The sequence below is a fragment of the Leptonychotes weddellii genome, chromosome 15, assembly GCF_054177405.1.
Source record: "Leptonychotes weddellii isolate Sample4059 chromosome 15, ASM5417740v2, whole genome shotgun sequence".
Taxonomy (NCBI): Eukaryota; Metazoa; Chordata; class Mammalia; order Carnivora; family Phocidae; genus Leptonychotes; species Leptonychotes weddellii.
Window position 1 is genome coordinate 22,827,094 of NC_138383.1, and position 11,429 is coordinate 22,838,522.

General features: G+C 52.8%; 1 protein-coding gene across 9 annotated transcripts in view; it reads left to right on the plus strand.

Annotated features, from left to right (window-relative positions):
* The first annotated feature begins 1,636 nt into the window (after nt 1-1,636).
* Nucleotides 1,637-11,429, plus strand: part of RSAD1 (radical S-adenosyl methionine domain containing 1) — a 10,447-nt gene continuing 654 nt past the window's right edge. Inside the window, exons 1-9 of one of the 9 annotated variants that reach the window (XM_081805200.1) lie at nt 1,637-1,943; nt 2,333-2,466; nt 2,584-2,788; nt 5,542-5,679; nt 5,785-5,907; nt 6,096-6,159; nt 6,812-6,959; nt 7,131-7,185; nt 7,562-7,847. In XM_081805200.1, coding sequence (XP_081661326.1) covers nt 1,809-1,943; nt 2,333-2,466; nt 2,584-2,788; nt 5,542-5,679; nt 5,785-5,907; nt 6,096-6,159; nt 6,812-6,959; nt 7,131-7,185; nt 7,562-7,807 — 1,248 coding nt within the window. In that variant the 5' untranslated portion in view covers nt 1,637-1,808 and the 3' untranslated portion in view covers nt 7,808-7,847. The other 8 variants (XR_014140519.1, XM_006740711.3, XR_014140518.1 and 5 more) reach the window with 8 other exon arrangements.

Sequence of the window (11,429 nt, forward strand, 5' to 3'; positions counted from 1 at the left end):
TAAGCACTTTGGCGTGCATTATCTACTTAATTTAATCCTCATTTGATCCCTTTGAGATACCAACCCAATTCTTTTTTTGAAGGTATACTCATTGCTTTTTCACATTGTTGTCAGATTAGTCCAGCAAGAAGTATTCCTTTTAAAACAATAAAAGCTGGGGCTCCTGGGTGGCTCAGTCAGTTAAGCATCTGCCTTCAGCTCAGGTCACGATCTGGGGTCCTGGGATTCAGCCACGCATTGCGCTCCCTGCTCAGCGGGGAGTCTGCTTCTCCCTCTCCCTCTGCCCCTCCCCCTCAACTTGTGCATGCTCTTTCACTCTTTCAAATAAATAAAATCTTTAAAACAATAAATGCTTTATTAAGATAAAATTGCACATACCATCCAATTCACCCATTAAAAGTATCCTATTTGATGGTTTTTAGTATATTCATAGATATGTGCAATCAACCCATAAGTCAATTTTTTTCATTGAAGTATAGTTGACACACAATGTTACATTTGTTTCCCAAAGTCCATTTTAAACATCTTCATCACCTTAAAAAGAAACTCCATACCCTTTAGCTATCATCCCACATCCTGTTATTCCACTGCCCAAGCCAAAACCAACCCAATTTTTTTTTTTTTTTAAATAGATGAACCTGGGGCTTCCTTGATGGGCTGGGCCAGATCTAGCATGCTGGAGCTTGACGCAAGAAATAAAAACAGCTGGGTTCCAAAAGGCACATCAGTTTCTAGTTCACGGAGGCCAAAACTTTCCTGCTGCTTTCCATACTTACCTCCCAGTGTGTCTGCCCCCTCCAGCAGCAGCCTCCTCTTTACTTTTCAGAAAATTCAGAAAATTTACTTTTAGGATGCTCCCAGTGCCAGAAACTATGCTAAGTGCTTTCATACACATTTTCTCTTGAAATTTTCCCAGCAACCCTGCCAAGTAGGCACTAGCCCAATTTCACAAAGGGTGAGACCTGGAAACTCAGAGAGGTTCAGATTCTTACCCAAAGCCACACAGCTGGAATTAGAACCCAGATGTCTGGCTCCAAAGCCCACAGTCATTCCACTTTTATCAAACAGTTCTTCAGGTGCCTGCTTCTCCAGCCTTTCACCTGCACCTCGTCTCTCGTACATACACCATCTTTGACTCTCCCAGCAGGTGCCCAGGTTGGCCTGACCCAGGAGATAACAGCTTACTCTCCTGGCCAAGCCGGCTGCCCCCTGGGAATTTCTGCACCTTCAACATCCAGCCCAAGGTGCCCTCTCCTTCCCCCACTGGCTCCACGGCCCTTGTAACAGACCGGCCGCACAGCACAGAGCACACTGCCCTGGTATCCAGCAGGTGCTGAATCGATTATCTGTCGCCCGCTCTTGCTGGTTTGTCTCTCTCCTGTCTTAAGCACCTGTACTGCGACCTGGTTTTACGCACCTAGATGTCCCCAGTGCCCAGCCCTGAGCCAGGCACGTAAAATGTGAAGGAAGTGAGTGAACGGACTAAGAATTCCTGGATGGGTCGAGGAGCTCGCCCTCGGACAGGGTGAAAAAAGGACGGCGGCTCATCCCACAACCCGGCCCCCGCCCCCCGCAAGGGACCGACAGGCGGCTGCGGAGAGCGCGTCCGTGCCCAGCAGGTGGCGCCGCAGCAGCGAGGCCCCCGGGCCCAGGCGGCCCGTCCGGACACGCGGCCGGCGGTCACGCAGCCCCTCTTCCTTCCGCCGGGGCGGCCCAGCGGGCCCGGCTCCGCGCACTCCCGTGCGCCCCGGGCGCGTGTCGGCCGGATCTCCCGGCGCACCGGGCCGCTCCCCGCTGCAGCGGGCGCCATGGCGCTCCCCGGGGCCCGAGCCCGCGGCTGGGCGGCAGCGGCCAAAGTTGCCCAGAGGCGCCGCCACGCCGAGGGCGCGAGAGGATCCTCGAGTCGTGCGCCCCCGAGCTCGCGCGCGGCGCTTTACGTGCACGTGAGTGGGGCGGGGGCGGGGGCGGCGGAGCGGGGCCCACGTGGCGGCTGGTCGCGCGGTGAAGCCACCTCCGTCTGTCCCGGCGCGCAGACGAGGTCTGGGACGGGACGCGGTCCTCGGGCAAGGAAACGACCCGGATCGGAGACCTGAAGTCGCTGGTGCTCACCAGTTCGGTGACCTTGACCGAGTGATTTCCTTATGAGCCTCAGTTTTCTCCTAATGAAGTGGGCATAATATTCCCTGTCTTACCTGCCCTGGGGGGTTGTGTGGCTTAGATGGTGTAGCCGTTGTTGAGGACTTTGGGATGGGGATGTGTGAGACGGAACCCTGCAAACGGCGAGGGCCGCTGGGGTCACCCCGCGCCCCGCTCATCCACCCCTGCCCCCCAGTGGCCGTACTGTGAGAAGCGCTGCAGTTACTGCAATTTCAACAAGTACATCCCCCGCGGCGTGGAGGAGGCAGCCATGCGGAGCTGTCTGGTGACCGAGGCTCAGACGCTGCTGCGACTCAGCGGGGTGCGGAGGTCGGTGCTGGGGCTGTAGGCGGGGTCTTAGAAGTTGTTTGGAGGGAGCAGCTAGGACCGGTGCAGGCGTCCCGGAGGGCTCCCCCAGGTCTCATCTTCTCCACCCTCTTTCCCCAGGGTGGAATCTGTGTTCTTTGGAGGGGGCACCCCCAGTCTGGCCAGTCCCAGCACTGTGGCTGCTGTCCTGGAGGCGGTGGACCAGGCAGCTCACCTGCCTGCAGACTCCGAAGTCACATTGGAGGCCAACCCCACTTCGGCCCCCGGAGCCAGGCTGGCAGCTTTTGGGGCTGCAGGGGTCAACAGGTTGTCCATCGGCCTCCAGGTAGCCCATCTCACCCACCGCATCCCAGGGCACCCAGACCGTCAGTGCTGTCTCTCCTCTGGTCACATTCATTAATTGGGCAAACATTTATTGAGCTCCTCTGGGTGCCAGGGCCCAGGAGGCACTGGAAAGTGTATGGTGACACTTGTGCTTAATTGCTGCTGTGCTAGCCCCCAGGCTCCATGAGGCGGGGATCATGCATGCCTTTTTTTATTTTAATCGCAGTATTCCAAGTACCCACCGTAGTGCATGGCACAGAGTAGACAGTCAAAAATTTTTGTTACATGATTGGAGACACAGGAGGAGGCAGACAGGTCATCAGATCGTTGCAGCATGGTGAGGGCTGCCAATAAAGGGGTCTCAACAAAAGACTTTCAGAGTACAGCCCGAAGGGCATCTCAGGCTGATGAAATCCTGGACACCTTCCTGGAGGAGGTGATCTTTGATGAGGAGGAGGACTTCCACAGGCGAGAGGGTGTGGGAGGAAAAGACACAGGATATGGAAGAGTCTTGCACGTTCTGGGGAGCTATGAGTCATTCTGACACTGGAGAGGCGGGAGGCAAGGCTGCAATGTAGGGCCCAAAAGCCTTGAGCATCATACTAGGGAGTTTGGTTTTTTTGCCTCATGGTGATAAGGGACTTGTTGAAGGGTTGTTTTTTTTTTTTTTTTAAAGATTTTATTTATTTATTTGAGAGAGAGCACGAGAGTGGGGAGGGTCAGAGGGAGAAACAGACTCCCTGTTGAGCAGGGAGCCCGATGCGGGACTCGATCCTGGGACTCCAGGATCATGACCTGAGCCGAAGGCAGTCGCTTAATCAACTGAGCCACCCAGGCGCCCCTTGTTGAAGGTTTTTAAGTAGGGGAGAAACATACTCTTTTCAGGTTGACTCCTGGTATATCCATATCCAGTATTGTCTACCCTTCTAATACATCTACCACTTACAATAGAGTTTGGGGTCAGGGCTTTGTTCTGATGGGATACACTGAAAAGGACACATCATTTCTGAGATATTCTGGCCCCAAATGCATATCCTAAATCTAATTGTGAGGAACCGTCAGGAAAATCTAAATAAGACTTTTTTGGGGGCACCTGGCTGGCTCAGTCAGTGGAGTGTGTGACTCTTGGTCTCAGGGTCATGAGTTTGGGCCCCACAGTAGAGATTACTTAAATAAAAAAATAAATAAGCTTTAAAAAAAAAAAAAAGACTTTTTTTGTGGTAAGAACAGATAACCTGAGATCAGTGTACCCTCTTAACAAATTTTTTTAGTGTACGGTATGGTATTAATAACTATAAGCACAGTGTTGTACAGTAAGTCTCTAGAACTTATTAAGAGATGTTTTAAAAACTGGCCTGTATTCTTCAAAAATGTCATGTCATGAAAGACAAAGGCTGAGTATCTAGACTCAAAGAGAGGAAAGGAACAATGAGAGCTGACTGCAATGTGTGACCCAGTTGGATCCTGGATTCAGGTGGCAAGGGGAAGTTACTACAGTGAACATTATTGGGACAACTTTTGAATATGACTCTGTATTAGATAATGGTGTGTCAGTGTTACATTTCCTGAACTCTATAATTGGATTGTGGTTATGTAAGAGATTGTCCTTGTTCTTAGGAAATGTGCACTTTAGTATTTAGGGGTACAGGGGTATGGTGTTTAAGTTAATTACATTAAAGCAACCACGTTGCAAGTGCTCACTAGCGTCTGGTCAGTGGCTAGCATATTCTACTAAAATGTTCTATATCTGCAGTGACCAGTACAGTAGCTGTTGACCACATGTCAGTAAACGCTTGGAATATGATTACTGAAATTTAACTAACTTAAAATTAAATAGCCACATGTGGTTAGTGTCTACTGTATTGGACAGTGCACATAGAGGACATCTCTGTCATCCCAGAAAATTCTTTTGGTCAGTGCTGGCCTATAACTTACTGCCACATGATTCAACATTGTAATCACGTACGTGTATATTTAGAGACAAAGCAAATGTGGCAAAATGTTATTCGGTGAATCTAAATGAAGGTCTTTATTGTACTCTTCTTTCAATTTTTGTAAAGGTTTAAAGTATTTTTCAAAAAGGAAAACTTAAAAACACTCTCGGCTTTGGAGTCAGACAGTCCTAAATTCCAGGTCTGACTTTGTATGACCTTGGGCAAGTTACTTGGCATTTCTTTTCTTTTTTTTTTTTTTAAGACTTTATTCATTTGAGAGAGAGCGCAAGCAAGAGAGCATGAGCGGAGGGGGAGAGGGGGTGGATCCCAGGACCCTGGGATCATGACCTGAGCCCAAGGCAGACGCTTAACTCACTGAGCCACCCAGGCGCCCCATTTAACACTTCTAAACCTTAGTTTTCTTATCTATAAAGTAGAGCTAATGTCGGAGGATTATAAGGATACATTACACGTTGTTTAAAAATGCTTTGCACGGGTGCCTGGGTGGCTCAGATGGTTAAGCGTCTGCCTTCGGCTCAGGTCATGATCCCAGGGTCCTGGGATCGAGTCCCGCATCGGGCTCTCTGCTCCTTGGGAGCCTGCTTCTCCCTCTGCCTCTCTCTCTCTGTCTCTCATGAATAAATAAATAAAATCTTTAAAAAAAAAAAAATGCTTTGCGCACAGTGAGCCATAACCCTTGGTCGTGGCTTGTTCCGGCTCCCTGCCCTGTCCTGTGTACCTGTCCTCAGTAAGGTCGGTCACATGTGCCTGTCTGCCTCTGAGCTGGCCTCCGTGCTTACACCTGACCCTCTCTCCTCAGTCCCTGGATGACACCGAGCTCCAGCTGCTGGGGCGGACACACTCTGCCAGAGATGCTCTCCAGACACTGGCAGAGGCCCGGCGCCTCTTCCCCGGCCGCGTGTCTGTGGACCTGATGCTGGGACTGCCGGCCCAGCAGGTGGGGCCGTGGCTCAGGCAGCTGCGGACGCTGCTGGGCTGCTGTGATGACCACCTCTCCCTCTACCAGCTGACCCTGGAGCGGGGCACCGCACTCTTCACCCAGGTGCAGTGGGGCACCCTTCCTGCCCCTGACCCCGAGCTTGCTGCTGAGATGTACCAGGAGGGACGGGCCATGCTCCGGGAGGCCGGCTTCCGCCAGTATGAGGTCTCTAACTTCGCCCGGAATGTAAGTCCGGGGGCCGACAGCTGAAGTTGGGGAACAGGCAGGCTAAGCTGGGGCTGGAGAATTGTGGCCCTTGGGGGAAGGGGGTTTCTGCTGGCTGCTCCCGAGGCCTGAGCTAGGACCTTCTAACCAGGTGCAGAAACGGGCCCACCTTCTTCACTCTGAACGGCCTATTCCCTCCCTCCCTGCAGGGGGCGCTCAGTACCCACAATTGGACTTACTGGCAGTGTGGTCAGTACCTTGGCATTGGGCCGGGTGAGTCCCCTGTGAACCGAAGAAGGGATGACTCAGGAGCAGAATGTCACGGCTGTGTGATCTTTTTTTTTTTTTTTTTTTAAGATTTTATTTATTTATTTGAGAGAAAGAGAGACAGAGAAACAGCATGAGAGGGGAGAGGGTCAGAGGGAGAAGCAGGCTCCCCGCCGAGCCGGGAGCCCGATGCGGGACTCGATCCCAGGACTCCAGGATCATGACCTGAGCCGAAGGCAGCCGCCCAACCAACTGAGCCACCCAGGCGCCCCAACGGCTGTGTGATCTTGAGCCACTTGTTAACGTTTCCAAGCCTCTGTTTCCTTCTGCATAAAGCGCAGCAACAAATAATACCTACTTTGTAGAGCTGTTCAGTATATATTTTGAGATGCTGGGTATGGCGCCTGGCACCGTGGTTCTCAATTGTTAGCGCGTACCAGAATTACCTGGAGGGCTTGTTAAAATGCAGATCGCTGGGCCCCGCGTCCAGAATTTCTGACTGGGCGGGCTTGGTTGGAGGAGGGCCCAAGGATTTACATTTCTAGCATATTAGATGCTATTTGTCCAGGGACCACATTTTGAGAACCCCTGATTCAACATCTGGCGAGCACCCAGCATTGGCTGCTACTAAAGTGGGGGTGGTGCTTGATGTTGCCAGGGGCCCACGGGCGATTTGTGCCCCAGGGGGCTGGGGGCCACACCCGGGAGGCTCGGATCCAGACCCTGGAGCCGGACAACTGGATGAAAGAGGTGATGCTGTTTGGGCACGGCACCCGGAGGCGCGTCCCCCTGGGCCAGCTGGAGCTGTGAGCATCTGAGGCGGGCCTGCACCCCCAGAGCCCTCCCCACTTGCATACCTTTGCTTCCTGCCTTGCCCTGCCCCCTCCCTCCCCATCCTGCATGTCCTTGTATGTGTGTTAAGAACGGGGGGAGGCCCAGGTCTCCTCTCCAGGACACCCTGATGGTTGTTCTCTCAGGCTAGAGGAAGTTTTGGCCATGGGGCTACGTACAGATGTGGGGATCACTCACCAGGTAAGGGGGGATGGGGGGGCTGTGGCACACCACTTCTCCTCCTAAGTCCTGCAGAATCACTCTCCCTTCTGTGCAGGCACACGGGCACAGACACACACCTGGTTCTCTGGGGCGGGTAACTGGAGATTGGCCTTGGCCCAGCCAAGGCCTGATGGGCAGAAACAGTGGGCAGGGTCGGGCTGTGGTGAGGACCCTGGACTAGGGCCACACTAGAGCCCGCCCGTCCCCGGGCTCCAGATGTGCATGAGTCATTGCAGAGATCCCTGTGCAGATCGGACCCTCCCTTGCCCTTACCACACCCCCAGACATGGGACCAGAGTAGCCTGGCCAGCTACCTGCCATGGTCTCTGCACCCCTCACCCTTCTGGTTTCCCAGCACTGGCAGCAGTTTGAGCCCCAGCTGAGCCTCTGGGACGTGTTTAGAGCAAGCCGGGAGGTGAAGGCACAGCTGGCTCAGGGCCTGTTGCTGCTGGATCGCAGGTGTGTTGTGGGGGGCGGGGGCCTAGTGCCAGGAGGCCCAGGGAGCCCTGACTACAGATCCACAGGCCCAGGAGGGAAAAGGACCGACGAGGAGGGGCCGGTGGGTGCTGGGTGCTTCGTACCGCTGGACAGCGAGGATTGAAATTGGTAAGACGAGGCGGTCACGCCCAGGCCTCTTGGTTTTCCAGGGGTCTTCGGTGTTCCTGGGAGGGTCTGGCTGTGCTGGACTCTCTGTTGCTGACCCTCCTGCCTCGACTCCAAGAGGCCTGGCAGCAGAGAACCCCCTCCCCTGTGCAAGGAGGATGACCAGACGCTCCTGTGTCCCGGGACCATGCCAGGTGGGCTGCGGGGGCGGGACTGACGCTCTCCACTGGCAGGTGCCGTCTCAGCACCAGTCATTGCCCGGCCTTGGCATCCCCAGGGGCATGGCTACAGCGAGGGGCATGGCTACAGCGAGGCGCATGCGAGGACATTTCTGGTTTGGGAACTGGCATCAGGGCCACCCACCACCGCCAGAGAAGGAGTAATGGTTTCTGCAAGTGCCTCTCGTTAGTGGGCTCTAAAGCAAATCCTGGCTGGCAAGAGATTCTGAGAACTCTAGCTCTCAGGCTTCTAGCCCCTACGACATAGGGCAGGGACAGAGAGAGCCTGACGTGTGCTGGTGGACCCGTGCGTCCATCCAGTGCAGCGGCCTGCAGGACTCTGAGGACCGTGGGAAGGATCAGAGCAGGCCTCACTCTTTCTCTCTGGGCAACCACGTTATGTCGGGTGCCAGAGCCCCACAGACCCTCCTGCGTCCCCCGCTCCCCTCCCCTCTACGGCCCTTTCCTCGAGAGAGAGTGAGGGTGGGGGGAGCTAAGCAGAGAAAAGGGGGGAGGGGAGGAGAATTCAGGAAACACCCAGAGCCTGGTAATTTTCCCCTGGCCTTTTACCTACAGAAACGTTCGCCCGGTTTTATTTAAACAGCCGAACAAACCCAGTGAGCCCGCCTTGACCTTGGTCTTCTCTTTTGTCCAGCCTCCTTCCCTGGAGGGTAGAATCCTGATGTGGGGACCCGAGCCTTAGTGTAGGGCTGAGGGCTCCTTCCCCCACTGTACATTCCATTTTGAAAGATTTCAAGCCTACAGAAAAGTTAAAAGCATAGCTCGGTGTAAAGCACTAGCCTTCGCCGCGGGGTGTTTGTACAGTCTGGGAAGAGCAAGTATTTGCAATGTCACCGAGGACATCTTCGACCTGTAAAAAAAAGAAAATAGCCGTGTTTCCAGACTTTGTGCTCAGCCTGTAGAGTTACTGATTGCTAAATTTTGGCCACATTTACTTTGCCTTTGAATAGCTAGCTAGCTCGCTTTCTTTCTTTTTCTTTGCTGCACCATTTGAAAGAAAGGTGTAGACATCAAACATTTTGGCTTGTATCTCCTAAGAAAAAGAACATTCTCCTATATAGCCACGGCACTGCTGTCAACCTGAGAAAGTGTACTTTCATGCAGTAGTGTGCAGTCCTTTCTCAAATTTCCCCAAATGTCTCCAAAACACCATAAAGTTCCTGGGCTGGGGGCGGGGGAGGGGGGGCAGGGACACAGGCGCCCGTGACGTTTTATGCTTTACTTTTGGCTATTACATCTGTTTGGTCTTTTTTTTAAAAACCCTCCTTTCTTTTTGTTTATTTTTATGACAGTGGATTTTTCAGAGCCAAGGCCACTTGTCTTACAGAATGTCCCGTATTCTGGGTGTATCTGTTTGCTAATGATTGGGTTTAGGTAAAATATTTTTGGCAAGAGTACATATAGATATCGTGTAGCTCAAGGTACATAATGCCAGGTCAGCCCACTCTCACTTGATTAAGGGGATGGATGCCCAGTCTGCCCATCATACAAGTACATTTTTTCCTTGGAGATGAATAGATTATCAGTAGGGGTGATACCGTGAGAACAAACGAATGCCCTGTTCCCTGACAGTCATTTTGCTGCAGTGTTGTTAGCATTCACTGCTGATCCTTGCCGAAAATCAGTGACTACATTGGGAGGTGCAGAATGTTCACTCCTGCCTCTAACATCCTGTCTACGTTTGTAACTGGCGTTCATCGATAAAAAAAAGAGCTTTCCCTTTGTTTTTTAAAGGGCTGAAACTCTTAACCTAGAAATTGTATGCAGGGTGTGTGTGTATGTGAGAGAGACAGATGGGTGAGGGAGAGAGAGAGAAAAGAAAGGGGCATTTTCCTGTGCAGAGGTTCTGTAACTTTCTTACCCTATCGTATCAACGGGTCCTGTGATGTCAAAAGTAACTTAGTTCCGGTGCTCATCCGGGCATGCTAAGCTCAGCCTCTGGCTGGGTGACTAAGGATGGGGTTCCCTCCACCCTGCAGATGTGGGAGCACGTGCAGTCCCTGGGTGCCTAGGGGGTGTATCAGTCCTTCTTTGACCTTGTGGTAACATGGTTAGTGTTACTACCTCACCTTTATTCATGAAATATTCAACAAGCACTAATAGTGTGCTCGGCTTGGCTCAGGGCATGCAGAGATGAATGAGACCCATCCCAGCCCTCGAGGAACTCACTGCCATATTGATAGATGTGTCAAGAGATAAAGTCCCAGGTTATCTGTAAAGATGGGCGGGCAGGCTAAGGAAGCGTAAGCCGGCAGCGGCCGCGTATTTGGTTCTGAAGGGCTGGGAGCTGGCAAGGGCGTATATGGTTTTTTCCTGCCCCCTCTGGCCCTGGGGCTGCTGGAAGGGTGAGCTGTGCTACTGGGGGGGAGCCTTTCTTCCCGAGCCTTCCCCTGATCTTGATACTCAAGAAGTGAGCACGGGGCCAGGGCAGGTGCAGCATCAGATAACCTAGGTGCGCTCGGGTTTCTCCCAGCTGCCGGGGCTCGTGCCACCCGAGATGGCTGGGCCCTCCCCGCTGGGGCACCTCCCGAGGCCAGCGCAGAGGGCCTGGACGGGAGCCAGAGCCCAGTGCAGGCAGCACAGATCACCTTCGGTGACTCAGCCTCGTCCCACCCTCAGCAGCTGAATCAGAATCTCTGGGAGGTGGAGCCCAGGCAGCTAGCTTTCAAAATGCTTCCTAAGCAGCTCTAATGAGCAGGCCAGTTTGGGAAGCCCTGACATCTGCCTTCCATCCTGAGGGGCTGAGGTCAGGAGGACCAAGGGGACAGAGCTACTTTTTGACATGACACCGTGGAGTGGGGCCCCTCCCTCTGCGTCCCGGGCCTTCCGTGGCTCATTCATCAGAGGGGTTCTTCTCACTTGGGAGGTTTTGGTTGTCATCTTTTCACCCGCCCTGCTGAAAGGACAGGAACACAAATAAAAGGGGACAAGAAGCCACTTTGGGGACAAAGTGATGAGAGGAGCTGGGGAAATGGAATATGTGAGTGTGTGGTTACAACACGAAGGACCAAGCCTTCCACGTGCAAGAACATTACAATTTTAAGCCTTAAACTGAGTCATCCCCATCCCCCACCAGGCAGTGTGAAGTAGGCAGGACAACTATTTTATTTTATTTTATTTTATTATTACCATTTTTTTAAAGTAGGCTCTACACCCAACGTGGGGCTCGACCTCAAGACCCCAACATCGAGAGCCACATGCTCTGCTGACTGAGCCAGCCACGTGCCCCTGGGGCAGCTATTTTAATTTCCATTTTACACTTGGGGACATGGAGATTCTTTTTTTTTTTTTTAAAGATTTTTTATTTATTTATCTGAGAGAGAGAATGGGAGACAGAGAGCATGAGAGGGGGAGGATCAGAGGGAGAAGCAGACTCCCCGC